This window comes from Ictalurus punctatus, chromosome 20 (genome assembly GCF_001660625.3).
Source record: "Ictalurus punctatus breed USDA103 chromosome 20, Coco_2.0, whole genome shotgun sequence".
NCBI lineage: Eukaryota > Metazoa > Chordata > Actinopteri > Siluriformes > Ictaluridae > Ictalurus > Ictalurus punctatus.
Genome location: NC_030435.2, coordinates 22,118,633 through 22,133,685, shown reverse-complemented (window position 1 = coordinate 22,133,685; position 15,053 = coordinate 22,118,633). Strand labels below are relative to the sequence as shown.

Sequence of the window (15,053 nt, the reverse complement as noted above, 5' to 3'; positions counted from 1 at the left end):
TTTGCCAAGCAAAATTAGCATTGCGCTCTGACGATGCAGCTTTCGCTTCGAGCACTTCATCAAACGAATGAAAAATAATACCTCGTAGCGCAACGTTAATGCGGCCGTTTCAGATTTCCTCACAGCGTTAGCATCAGTCGCACCTAATCCTCTGAATACGCTTCATCTAGGTGTAGTTCCACAGAAAAGAAGAAAAAAAAGAAGCAAAAAGGAGTGTATTAATCCATTCCTTATTTGGTAGGATTCTTGTAGCTAGCTTGAAAAAGGTGCTTTGGGGAGAAAATCAATCTTTCGCGAATGTGCTTTTCCTGGAGACAACACAAATACGCTCAGTGTTCAGGAAGCATGATTATTAGGGCTAAGCTAGCCATAGAGTTCCGCATCGTCGCCAATCGAAACATCACAGAACCCCGGGACTCAGGTTTTCTCTTCCCCAACGACTCAAAGGACACAGGAATACTTTTCTACCTTAGAAGACATTTGGCAGAGGTTCCTGTACAGGAGCTTAACCAGTGACAGCTTCATTCATTCAGTGGTTTAACGATACGGAGCTACTTGGATCGTTTGTTGTTCTCTGGGTTGTCGGGGGTTTTTTTTTTATGCGCCAATTCTCATCTCTACAAAAGTGATGTATGTTCAAAGTTCCAGTGAATAAAAGTCTGTTGTTGAGAGAGAAAGTGTTTTTCAGTATCTCATGTACTTTCACAGCATGGAATGGTGTCCTTTATTTTATAAAAAAAAAAAAAAAAAAAAAAAAAGTTTTGGCACCTTCAGCGAAAACAAGAATTTGCTTTTTTTTCAGGACCTTCTGTCAGTGCACGATACCGTAGCCCAGAAAGAGTACGAGCCCAAACTTCCATCGCTGGCAGCTGAGGATCATGAAGATGAAGAAGACTCAGTCAGGATTATTCAGCTCATGAAAAGCAAAGAACCCCTGGTTAGTCTTTCTTTCTGGGGAACTTGAAATATTTTCAGAATACTCAGTAGTTTCTCAACTAACTTCAGTACATAAGAATTGAGATCCTGTTTGTTTTTTTCCTCCAGGTCCAATTAAGCACCTACGCCAACATTTACCAGAAGTTTGAATGTGTATTTGCACATTTAAAAAAAATAAAAAAATTAAAAATGTACGAGCTCGATTACAAACACGATCTACGCAGAAAAGCGTTTTATGAAACAAATAAGCAAATGATCACACGGAAAAAATAATAATCCGTCCCAAACGTGTAAAATACAGGATACAGTCTATTAGAAAATATCGATTTAGCACCCTAGTGTGATTTCCTGCAGCATAAAAGATTTGTGTACGTGAATACGACACAAGGGCAGGTATTAAATTTGTGCAAACATTGAAAGGCAAAATAAAACAAACAACAATAACAACAACAAAAATTTCCCAGCCTATATCATTACAACATTACAGCGATAAAGTTGGTTTTATACTAGATCTTTAAAAATTTCTTCTCAATCAGTCTGACTGACTTTCATTTCTGTCATTGTAGTCGATGTGCAATTATATTCATCACGTTTTGTGTTGTTTTTTTCCCCCCTCTTTCTCGTCTTTCTGAGATCCAAACTCAAGTACGTAAAAACGTTTTTTTTTAAAAAAAGTCAAAAAAATCTCGACATGTATCGAAATATCCATCGAGATATTTCCTTTAAAATCCGTTTTTACGCGTAAATTTGCACGTTCGTTAGACAAAACGAGCCAAGCATGTGAATTCCACGGCTGGAGAAACGCCCGGAGGTTCTTCGCACCGTTAGGAACATCGGGAAAAGCGATCGTAATGGAGCGATTCGAAGAACTCGTCGTTTTGAACGATTAAAAATTGCGCATTTAAATATTAGACCACACGTTGAGAGGGATTTCCGAATAAAGTCAACGTTTGAAACGTATTTGCCATGTCTGTATATATATATATATATATACACACTGTATATTTCTATACATTTGTATGCAGTCCAATCATTCAGAAAGGGATTATTTTTTAACGCTCGTCTACACACCGTCAGCTTTCCGTTCAAACTCTGACTTTCACTCTGTTTAAACTGTCGCGTCGGAATTATTTCAATCCAAGCAGGGCTAAAACGTGGTCAAAAAACGAGAAGTACGTGCTACTCGGGAGACGTTACGAGGGATGTTTCTAATCGCGATATTGCGAAGCCACACACATTGAGGCTATAATAACAGGGACGCTCTGCCGCAGAACCTCAACAATTACATTTTCCATCTCCCGAAAGAACCATCCGTACTCACGCTTGTGTTTTCTTAAACCGAAAACCACCACCTGTGCTCGGATTTGTATTTCCTGGACATAGTACATAACACACAAACGGGGGAACTCTGGCTCGACCACATCGAGCACATGGAGATTCATCACGACCCGGTTTTCCTACCGACCCGCGATCACACCGATCGTGAAGCGGGGCTAATAAAACCGCTCGTCTTTTAAAATATCCTGACTTCATTTTCTTCCTGACATCTGGCGAATAGCATCTGGGAGCTTGTCGTTTATGAATGGAGCTTTATGAATTCCAGAGGCAGAATGGAAAGTTTATCACGGCGTTTTTTTTTCTTCCCCGCCCCTTGTTTCGGCCACAATCACGATTGGAATCGAGGAATCCTCCAAAGGCTTCGATTCACTCATCAGCGAAGAAGTGAAATAAAAACGCGCCAGACGTCTTAGCAATGGCGGAATTTCATCAGAAGGCCTTCTTTTTGATTTTGAGGTCAGTTCAGTGTCAAGTCCGACTGATCTGATAGAGAAAACACTCCAGAGGATGTTATCTCGCGCGCTGAGATATGTACTACGTGTACGAGGATGTACAGCGGATTTATTTGACATGTTTACTGTAGATTTGCAAAGTTGATCTGGTCCCGATTGTGTGACGTCTCGACTGTCCTTCCGCTGTGTGAAGCTGTTAAAGACATAAAATATAACGTAGACGTAGTCCTCTGTCATCTATTCACTAGCAATTTGGTAATCTGATACGAAGAAATATGGCTTTGGTTCTCACCGGCGGCTTTCCTGTGCCCCTCGGGTCTCCACGAACCGCCAGGAATGATTAGGTGTTTTAAAAGAGCCGTAATAGGACTGTAGAGCGGATCGGAACTGAAAGTACATATGGAGTCCATCAGACCGGCGGAGGCCTACGCCCGCTCCTCATACTGATGATGAGTAATTGAGCTGGGCTGAGAAAAAAAAAAAAGGGCCCTGCTTTTGTTCAAAATTTCAGCGTGTCATTTCAGTGAAGCTTGAACTGGTACTTGAGCTGTCTATTTTCTACACACTACTGAAAGCTGGAGGTAAACACTGGGTCCTCTGGATCGCTGCGGCTTCTAAAAGAGGAGGGAGGAGGTGCTGTGCTCCTCATAATGGAACATAAGCCTGTATCGTCCTGAGTCTTTATCGTCCTCATTATTTATCGTCCTGACTATTTATCGTCCTGAGTCTTTATCGTCCTCATTAATTATCATCCTGAGTATTTATCGTCCCGAGTCTTTATCGTCCTCATTATTTATCGTCCTGAGTCTTTATCGTCCTCATTATTTATCGTCCTGAGTATTTATCGTCCTGAGTATTTATCGTCCTGAGTCTTTATCGTCCTCATTATTTATCGTCCTGAGTCTTTATCGTCCTGAGTCTTTATCGTCCTCATTATTTATCGTCCTGACTATTTATCGTCCTGAGTCTTTATCGTCCTCATTATTTATCGTCCTGAGTATTTATCGTCCTGAGTATTTATCGTCCTCATTATTTATCGTCCTGAGTCTTTATCGTCCTCATTATTTATCGTCCTGAGTCTTTATCGTCCTCATTATTTATCGTCCTGAGTCTTTATCGTCCTCATTATTTATCGTCCTCATTATTTATCATCCTGAGTATTTATCGTCCTCATTATTTATCATCCTGAGTATTTATCGTCCTGAGTCTTTATCGTCCTCATTATTTATCGTCCTTAGTCTTTATCGTCCTGAGTCTTTATCGTCCTGAGTATTTATCGTCCTCATTATTTATCGTCCTCATTATTTATCGTCCTGAGTCTTTATCGTCCTCATTATTTATCGTCCTCATTATTTATCGTCCTGAGTCTTTATCGTCCTCATTATTTATCTTCCTCATTATTTATCGTCCTGAGTATTTATCGTCCTGAGTCTTTATCGTCCTCATTATTTATCTTCCTCATTATTTATCGTCCTGAGTATTTATCATCCTGAGTCTTTATCGTCCTGAGTCTTTATCGTCCTGAGTATTTATTGTCCTCATTATTTATCGTCCTCATTATTTATCGTCCTCATTATTTATCGTCCTGAGTATTTATCGTCCTGAGTATTTATCGTCCTGAGTCTTTATCGTCCTCATTATTTATCGTCCTGAGTCTTTATCGTCCTGAGTCTTTATCGTCCTGAGTCTTTATCGTCCTCATTATTTATCGTCCTGACTATTTATCGTCCTGAGTCTTTATCGTCCTCATTATTTATCGTCCTGAGTCTTAATCGTCCTCATTATTTATCGTCCTGAGTCTTTATCGTCCTCATTATTTATCGTCCTGAGTCTTTATCGTCCTCATTATTTATCGTCCTCATTATTTATCATCCTGAGTATTTATCGTCCTCATTATTTATCATCCTGAGTATTTATCGTCCTGAGTCTTTATCGTCCTCATTATTTATCATCCTGAGTATTTATCGTCCTGAGTCTTTATCGTCCTCATTATTTATCGTCCTGAGTCTTTATCGTCCTGAGTCTTTATCGTCCTGAGTATTTATCGTCCTCATTATTTATCGTCCTCATTATTTATCGTCCTGAGTCTTTATCGTCCTCATTATTTATCTTCCTCATTATTTATCGTCCTGAGTATTTATCATCCTGAGTCTTTATCGTCCTGAGTATTTATTGTCCTCATTATTTATCGTCCTCATTATTTATCGTCCTGAGTATTTATCGTCCTCATTATTTATCGTCCTCATTATTTATCGTCCTGAGTATTTATTGTCCTCATTATTTATCGTCCTCATTATTTATCGTCCTCATTATTTATCGTCCTGAGTATTTATCGTCCTCATTATTTATCGTCCTGAGTATTTATTGTCCTCATTATTTATCGTCCTCATTATTTATCGTCCTCATTATTTATCGTCCTGAGTATTTATCGTCCTCATTATTTAGCGTCCTGAGTATTTATTGTCCTCATTATTTATCGTCCTCATTATTTATCGTCCTGAGTATTTATCGTCCTGAGTCTTTATCGTCCTCATTATTTATCGTCCTGAGTATTTATTGTCCTGAGTATTTATCGTCCTCATTATTTATCTTCCTCATTATTTATCGTCCTGAGTATTTATCATCCTGAGTCTTTATCGTCCTCATTATTTATCGTCCTGAGTATTTATTGTCCTCATTATTTATCGTCCTCATTATTTATCGTCCTCATTATTTATCGTCCTGAGTATTTATCGTCCTCATTATTTAGCGTCCTGAGTATTTATTGTCCTCATTATTTATCGTCCTCATTATTTATCGTCCTGAGTATTTATTGTCCTGAGTATTTATCGTCCTCATTATTTATCGTCCTCATTATTTATCGTCCTGAGTATTTATCGTCCTGAGTCTTTATCGTCCTCATTATTTATCTTCCTCATTATTTATCGTCCTGAGTATTTATCATCCTGAGTCTTTATCGTCCTGAGTATTTATCGTCCTGAGTCTTTATCGTCCTGAGTATTTATCGTCCTCATTATTTATCGTCCTGAGTATTTATCGTCCTGAGTCTTTATCGTCCTGAGTATTTATCGTCCTCATTATTTATCGTCCTCATTATTTATCGTCCTGAGTATTTATCGTCCTGAGTCTTTATCGTCCTGAGTCTTTATCGTCCTGAGCATTTATCGTCCTGAGTATTTATCGTCCTCATTATTTATCGTCCTCATTATTTATCTTCCTCATTATTTATCGTCCTGAGTATTTATCATCCTGAGTCTTTATCGTCCTGAGTATTTATCGTCCTGAGTCTTTATCGTCCTGAGTATTTATCGTCCTCATTATTTATCGTCCTGAGTATTTATCGTCCTGAGTCTTTATCGTCCTGAGTATTTATCGTCCTGAGTATTTATCGTCCTCATTATTTATCGTCCTCATTATTTATCGTCCTCATTATTTATCGTCCTCATTATTTATCGTCCTGAGTTTTTATCGTCCTCATTATTTATCGTCCTGAGTTTTTATCGTCCTCATTATTTATCGTCCTGAGTATTTATTGTCCTCATTATTTATCGTCCTGTGTATTTACCGTCCTCATTATTTATCGTCCTGAGTATTTATCATCCTCATTATTTATCGTCCTGAGCATTTATCGTCCTGAGTATTTATCGTCCTCATTATTTATCGTCCTGAGTATTTATCGTCCTGAGTATTTATCGTCCTGAGCATTTATCGTCCTGAGTATTTATCGTCCTCATTATTTATTGGCCTGACTATTTATTGTCCCCATTATTTGTCGTCCTGAGTCTTTATCGTCCCTATTATTTATCGTCCTGTGTATTTATTATGTATTTGACACAACACAGCGTTGTGTATGTGCATGTATGTAGTCCTATGAACCATGCTGCTGTATCGTGTATGGCACCATGGTCCCGGCCCGTTGGAGCTCGATGGGGCTATGCGGTAACGGAACGAGTTATCTCTAGAGGCCCTTTCCACTCCAAAAGGCCGGGGTTTTTTTCACCACGATTTGGACAAGCGTTTATTTTCAGAGCTGGTCTAGCTGTTGACATGTGTGTGAGGGCTTAACCTAAACAGTTGTGGTTTAGGAGGCCATGTTCGAAACGGTGGCCCGTTGGCAGCGCTAGCAGGGGAAGTACACGAAGTACGTTTTCTTACACGAACGCCGTGCAAAGCGGCTTTGTGTTAAGTAGGTGTGAGCTGAAGTGAAGTGAGCTCATGCTAATGGATGTAGAATTGAGGCACAACATTCTGTAATGTGTTTTATTAATCAAGAAAAAAAGGCCGTGCGATTCATCATGCGGAGCGCTCATATCGTTCTAATGTGGCTTAAAAGACACTTGTCAAATATTTTACGTGCTATGTCGACGAGTTGAAGGATTCGAACAACAGTTTTCTTCAAGACCAGTATTTTCTTCGTGAGTCTTTCTCTCCGGTTTGCTTTTTGAATGCTTCACCACAGTGTTCGACTTTCTGTACTTATTTCAACACAACAAAACTACATGTCTTCGTTTCGATCCCGATTTTTTCAAACTTCTGTGACGATATAAAATTTTAATTCGTGTTAGCTTGTACGCTACGGCAGTTATTAATTAGCAATTATCCATCCATCCATCCATCTTCTACCGCTTACTCCTTCTTCAGGGTCGCGGGTGAACCTGGAGCCAATCCCAGGGAGCATCGGGCACAAGCTGGGGGAACACCCTGGACAGGTTGCCAGTTAATTAGAAATTATTTACGAATAAATGACTATTAATCACTTCATTGAGTCGTAATAATCGAAAGTACGTACCAGCAAATGGAATTACTTTGCCTTTAATACACTGTCCATTACTGGATGTTGGAGCGCTGCGGAATATGATAGCTTCTAAATTAAAAAATATCTTGAATATACGCAGATTGAACTAATACTCCTCTTTATCAGATAACCGTAAAAAACTATTTCTAGATATATTTTCACACACTTCAAGCTTGAAATGGTCTTATTCTATTAGCTGGACATTTGTAAATATGTCTATAAATAGGCTTCATTTATTATATAATGATCTCATAATGAGAAATATTACTTTAACCACCTTTGTGCAAGATATCTTCCCTTGAAACCTGGTCTTAACGTCAATTGCTTTGTTACTACTAATTATTTCTGCATTTTTACTCCTATAACAAATTCTACACTGTTTTACGGTACTTTACTGGCAACGACTACTGTACGCTTTATCCAATTAAGAGAGTCGTTTCCAATATCCAAGTCGAGCTTCGTGCTACTATGACGATATTGTATAGCCTACAGCACGTAACACCAACCCAGGAGGAAGAAAAGCACGTTGTTTCATGTCTAAGTGTTGCGTAATTCCAACACTTCAGAACCAGAACGTCCTTGTAACGTTTTTTTTTTTTTTTTTAACATGATGTTATACAGCAGACCAAACAGGCACGGTTCTTGTTAACTTTTATCCGACGTGCCTTTTGTACGGTCTGACGTTTAGCTTTTTTTCACTCATCTTAGCACATTCTGTATTCCAGGGAGCCACCATTAAACGGGACGAGTCGACCGGTGCAATCGTCGTTGCTCGCATAATGAGAGGAGGAGCCGCAGACAGAAGCGGTGAGCATGGTTACAGAATATCTGTGCACAAACACTGGGATAGAATATGTGTTCATTGGGGAAATGAGATCATGGAGTCCGAGGCGTAAATGAAAAGTGTTTTCGATTCAAATAAAACAGAAACGTTAACGTTATGTTTTTGTCCAAGGACGAATTAGGAAATACTGGAAAGCGGCGTCTTACCAGACTTGTCAATAGTGTAGATGAATTATTTGCAAATATATCATTAATTCAATTCGATGAAATTTGATTTGCAGAGCACTTTTAACGACGGACGTTGTCTCAGAGCAGCTTTACAGAAACATATAAACACAGGATGGAGATTTTAAGTGTGTGAATTTATCCCTATTGAGTGAACCGGTGGTGACGGTGGTGAGGAAAAACGCCCTAAGATGATATGAGGAAGAAACCTTGAGAGGAACCGGACTCAGAAGAGAACCCGTGCTCACCTGGGGAACGACGGATAGTGTGAAAGTAAAAGAAAGTTCATTATGGTTTTAACATGAAGTCTGTTTTGTTGAAGTAGTCCACTGATCACTAAAGGAGACCTGAGTGCAATATTGTACGTGGGAATCGCAGTCCTAAGGCCATCGCAGCGATCGTAGTCCCAGCGACCGCAGCGAGAACGTCCATGGTGGAATTGAGGTCCATTTCCATGGTGCTTCAAGCCAAGCAGTACCATCCTCAGCGATCTCCAGGCTGTAGCCTCCAGTTGATGAGAGCTCCATCCAGAGGTAGAGCACCAGGGTGGATCAGGCGGGTCCAGAGAGCAGAAAGGGTCAGGATCACTCTATAGACTCAGATCGGTCAGATCCTTACACTTGCCCATTCTTCCTGCTTCCAACACGTCAACTTCAAGATCTGACTGTTCACATGCTGCCTAACAAGCTGTATCTCACTCCTTCACAGGTGCCATTGTGAGAAGGAGTTCTCTATTTATGGAAAGAGTCTCCAGTGCCAGGACGCAGTAAGCTTTCCACAAAGGCGCTCTACGGTTTCTCGGAGACACGACAAGCTGCATTTTTGTCTTATTCGTTTAAAGAAATAAAAAATAAATAAAAAAAGACCAGCTGGTGAAGGAATAACCGTTTGGAGCTGCTCCAACATAAGTGAGAAGAGGAACTCACTTGTTTCAAGGACGTTCCACAACATTAAATGCAACTATAAATGGATAGAAATGACGTGTCCGTCCATCCATCCGTCCATCCATCCAGCCATCCATCCATCCGTCCATCCATCCAGCCATCCCATTTTCATACTGCTTTCCACACAGTGTCACAGGGATCCTGGAGCCTGTCCCAGGGAACTCGGGGCACAAGGCGGGGGACACCCTGAACGGGGTGACAATCCATCGCAAGGCATCGCAAACGCGCACACATTCACACACTACGGACAATTTGGAAATGCCAATCAACCTACAACGCATGTCTTTGGACTGGGGGAGGAAACTGGAGATGAAATAATTAACCAAAAAAATATTTTAGTAGTGCTGTCAGATTTTATGGACCTCCCCTGCAACTTGATGTCAGCTTGTGCCCTTGTTGATTCAGGTCTTATCCGTGAAGGTGATGAACTCAGGGAGGTCAACGGAGTCCCAATGGAAAACAAGAACCCCGAGGAGATCATCCCCATACTGGTACATGGCTTTATATTTCACAGTACGTATGTTTCTGCTTGCTCCTTTGACCCACATCTCTGTTTTCTATTTATTTCCTTGTGGGATTCGTTGCACGACTCAGCTCTGCGCTTTGTAAGCTTTTATTGGAACAGGATCTCACTTTCTCACATCTTCCAGGCGCAGTCAGATGGGGCCGTAACCTTCAAAGTGATCCCAGGCACCAAAGACGAGCTGGAAGCCGATGACACCGAGGTAATATGCATCCCGCCATCGGAATTCCAGCGTTTGGAAGGCGCGGCTTTCTCATGATTCAATTTGCAACAGCAGATAATCGGAACCAAATGGAAGAGGGGATTCGTGTAGCATAAAAGAGTGGGTTTGTGGCTTCTTCTAGGTCTTCGTCAGGGCGCTGTTTGACTACCATCCGAAAGAGGACCCCGCTATTCCGTGTAAAGACGCGGGGCTGGAGTTTGGGAGGGGGGACGTGCTGCAGATCGTGAGTCGGGAAAATGATACTTGGTGGCAGGCGAGACGGATCTGTGATACCAACCTTCGAGCTGGACTGATCCCGTCCAGGCAGCTTCAGGAGAGGTAATAACGTAAAGTTGCTGCTCTCGTTTAATTAATTAATACACCTGTCACAGTCATTCACACCTACTGTACTTCATACGCCAATATACCATAGCCAGTTCACCTGGCATGTTTTTGGGAGGTTGGAGGAAACTGGAAAACCCGGAGGAAACCCATATAGACACCGGGAGAACATGCAATACTCCACACAGACAGTAACCCAAGCTCAGGATGGGACCCTGGAGCTATGAAGCAGCAACACTAGCTGCTGCTAAATATTCTGCTAGCTAGGTCGCAAGAAGGACTAATGCATGCTAGCAAACATGGCTATTGCTTTTAATCATACATTGTAATACTTAAATTTAGCTAGCTTGCTAGGAAACATGGATACTAGTTGTAATCTACTAGCTTTGATCATACAGTGTATTGTTATCTTAAAGTTAGCTGACTTACTAGCAAATATGACTACTGGTTTTAATATTAGCTGACTTATTAGCAAACATAGCTACTGGTTTTAATGTTAGCTGGCTTATTAGCAAACATAGCTACTGGTTTTAATGTTAGCTGACTTATTAGCAAACATAGCTACTGGTTTTATTGTTAGCTGGCTTATTAGCAAACATAGCTACTGGTTTTAATGTTTGCTGGCTTATTAGCAAACATAGCTACTGGTTTTAATGTTAGCTGACTTATTAGCAAACATAGCTACTGGTTTTATTGTTAGCTAGCTTATTAGCAGACATAGCTACTGGATTTAATGTTAGCTGGCTTATTGCAAACATAGCTACTGGTTTGAATCATACAATGCAATGGTAATCTTAAAGTTAGCTGGCTTACTAGCAAATTTGACTACTGGTTTTAATGTTAGCCGGCTTATTTCAGAATTTGGCTCCGGATCTTAATCATAGCTATCGTGTCATAGTTAGCTTAAAGTTACTATCAAAGGCTTACTATCAAATACAGTGTAATATTTCTCCTAAGGTTTTCTGGCCTATTAGTGAATTTGACTAGTGATTTGACTTAACCATAGCTACAGCTTACAGTTAGCTGGCTTACTAGTAACCATGGCTATTGATTTTAATGTTAGGTGGCTTGCTAGCAAACATGGCTAATGGTTTTAATGTTAGCTGGTTTACTAGCAAACATGGTAACTGGTTTTAATCATACAGAGTAAAAGTTAGCTTAAAGTTAGCTGGCTTACTAGTGAATTTGACTACAGGTTTTAATGTGAGCTGGATTGTTAGCAAACATGGCTATGCGCTTTAATCATGCCGCGTAATTTGTATCTTAAAGTTGACTTTACGTACGAATCTGGTTTCTGCTTTTAACGTTAGCTATTTTACTTAATGCTAGCTAGCTAAAAAATTAACTTGGCTAGTTTTAATCATAGCTACAGGGTGAATGTTATCATGAAGTTAGCTGGCTTGATAGCAAAAATGTTTATTGGCCTTAATCATACATGTTAAAAGTTACCTTAAAGTTAGCTGGCTTACTGCACATATGGCTACTGGTTTTAATCTTAGCTACAGTTTAAATGTTGTCTTAAAGTTAGTTGGCTCGCTACCAAACATTTTTAATCACACAATGTAATAGTAACTTGATTTATATCCAGATGATTTCCATGGAATTTGCTGAAATATGTAACTATCGATGCGCTAGTCCTGGCAAACACATGTACTCTGGATTGCTGATGCTATGTCATCGGGTTCTCCAGTTCCAGGAGATCTTAATCTGGTTTCAATCCCTGCTCCGCTCATCACGAGATGAGACACGGTCAGGGGCTGAACACAAGCACGAACGCTCACGCATAAAGACAAAAAAAACAACAACCGAAGGTCTCGTGAGCCCCACAAATGCATCTTCATCCCCGTTTTCAGAGCTCCATCCGTTATATCCGGACAGGCCCGTACTGGCCAACAAACAACGATGGGAATTTCTCAGGTTGGAATTTTTCTCTGGTTCACTATTCGTGCGTGCGTCCAAATCGAGCAATCACACAAAGTAATGGCACAGGTGCCGGTGCACTCTGGACACACTCTTTCTGAGTGGATGGAAAATCAGGCAGCGCTCCGAAGACGATGATGTGCTTCACAGAGCCGAGCTCCGAGCGGCCGCGAACTTGGCAGAGATCACCAGGAGAATTTCGCCTAAATGTGAATCGGCGCCTTTGTGTTTTAGCTCTGATGAAAGAACTGCAGAACATGTTACGCAGACTGATGTGATCATGAAGCTGGCTGTGAACATGATGTTTTCAGATGTTTTCCACTGATCTCTCTCTCTCTCTCTCTCTCTCTATGCAGGAGAGTGGCTTTACAGAGGCCCGAGGTGCTGTTTCAGACGTCCAGAGCGCTGAAGATGAAGAACGCTGGTAAGCTCAGTCTGTAATAATGAGCACACAGAGACAGGTTATGTATATATAACATATACAGGTTATGTATATATAACAGCTCAGAGTCTTCTCCTATAATGCCTGATAAGGTTGGAGAAAACATGGGAAGAGCTCTGAGACCGTTCCTCCATACGGAACCTCTCCAGATCCTTCACAGTTCAGTTCAACCCACAGGTTTTCTATAGGGTTCAAGTTTTTTTCGGAAAAATCCGAAAAATCCTAATATCAGCACTTTAAATTTAAATAAATATAATATATCTTTAATAATCTGCGTTTTATGATATGCGATGTATGAGCATGTCATTATTAGAGAAAAAAACAACTTTTTCCTTTAAATGAACTTGCACATAAATAAAAAAAGAACCCAAACGTAAATGACAGATAAGCTAAATAAATACCTAAATGTAACAAAATGTGTGTGTGTGTGTTTTTTTTTTTTTAAACAATTGTTGAGGAGAACAATGTTTTGTATCTATAAAAACGATATGCGGTAAACGTTTTTCAATAACAGCGAGTTATAATAAGAGTGTTTTTTTTTTTTAAGATTAGCTCGTCATCTGATTGCTACGGTAAATGGTAGGCACTTATATAGCGCTTTTTTTTTTTTAACCTTTAACCTTAGCGGGGTTTTTTTTTTTAAAAAAAAAAACTCGCTCTACCACCTTAACCCCGGCCGCTATGTTCACGCAACGCTCAAAGCACATGCCGGCTTCTTTTATCTTTTTTTTTTTTTTTTGAAATTCTCAAACCATTTTTCGATTCGTTTGATCAGATCAGAGCGGCTGAGATATGGGCTGAGAGATAGACACGCGTGTGTGTGAGATTGTGTGTGTGAGCCAGGGCTCTCATGATTCGATGAATAACCCCATAGAGTTGGAGGAAGCGCTGTAAATCCCAGCGGCTCTGCTGGACACATTACGTGTTTTACTGTGTGTGAACAACGCATCAATGCCGAGAGCAGAGATAGATGTGCACTCGAAGGCCGCGAGGATTAGGGTTACCTACATCGCAAGCGGCCTCGCCGATCACGGCAGCCTGAGCCCGTCGTTTACAGCTAAAGACTTCTGCCTGGACTCACTTAAGAGGCGTTTAGAGAGATTGAATTCCCAAGCCGCAACAGTCTCGTGTTAATGGTTGACAGATGGGTTGTCTCCGTGTTCGGGCTTATACGTATAAATATACATTAATACACACTCTGTCTCCCTGTCTCAGTCGTTGTCTCGTGCCATCTCAGCCGCTCTGATAATCTCTCCGGGATAACAATGATGCCGTCATAGCTACTCATACCACAGAATTCTCCATTCTGATTGGTCCGAATATTTTATATATTTCTTGCTCGCAGATTCAATAAATGCTGGTTATTCGGCTGCTTTGGTTCGAAACGTTGTTAGCATCACTACTGATGCGTTACCGGTTAGTTAACGTTGTAAATAACGTTAGACGATGTATTTACTAACACGCTCATGTTATATATACACGTCTAAAAGAATATTTCCCCGGTTCCCATGACTGTAGGCTTGTTTATCGATGCTATCTGTCGCAGAAGTAAAAAAGACCCAGCCACCTCATCAATCAATCCCCACTGTATAATCATTCTGCCAGTGATGGCGTTCTGATGCCCTATATTTGGAACATGACAGAGAGCAAAACACAAGCGTAACGCAGCGAAAACACAGCCAAACACCTCTCAACAAGGCTGCTCTGTCATTTCCTGACCCTCTTGGATGTAAACATCGTAATGATAGACGGCTTCGCGAGGGATGCGCGCTTGAAAGAGGGAAAAAGCCGAGAGCGCGGGATTATTTTAGACGAGGAAGAACATGGTTTTATATCGTGGAAGGAGAAGGCTTACTGGAAGGCCCGAGCTCATGGTGTGTGGGCTTGGTCAGGGCGAGCAGTCGACATTCAAACCCATCGTAGTGTAATGAAGTGGTTGTGGTGGCTTGCTGGAAATAACCGGTTTGCTACGAGTCGCCTCGACTCATCTTACTTCACCTGGAGGTCATGAAAGCGAACAGCGGAGAGATTCACTTCCAACATCTGGCGACTACGCGACCTTGTGTTTTGACCCAGCTGTGCGTCGTCACGTGGAATCCTGACCTGGGACGACTTTTCAACATGAGATATCGATCTAAATATTCCAGATAA

General features: G+C 40.8%; 1 protein-coding gene across 2 annotated transcripts in view; it reads left to right on the top strand.

Moving 5' to 3' along the window:
- mpp7b (MAGUK p55 scaffold protein 7b) overlaps positions 1 to 15,053 on the top strand; it is a 45,890-nt gene that overhangs the window by 2,014 nt on the left and 28,823 nt on the right. For both annotated transcript variants that reach the window (XM_053673602.1, XM_053673603.1), the window contains exons 2-7: positions 803 to 937; positions 8,247 to 8,328; positions 9,879 to 9,964; positions 10,124 to 10,198; positions 10,341 to 10,537; positions 12,817 to 12,884. In XM_053673602.1, coding sequence (XP_053529577.1) covers positions 803 to 937; positions 8,247 to 8,328; positions 9,879 to 9,964; positions 10,124 to 10,198; positions 10,341 to 10,537; positions 12,817 to 12,884 — 643 coding nt within the window. The remainder of the gene's footprint in view (positions 1 to 802; positions 938 to 8,246; positions 8,329 to 9,878; positions 9,965 to 10,123; positions 10,199 to 10,340; positions 10,538 to 12,816; positions 12,885 to 15,053) is intronic.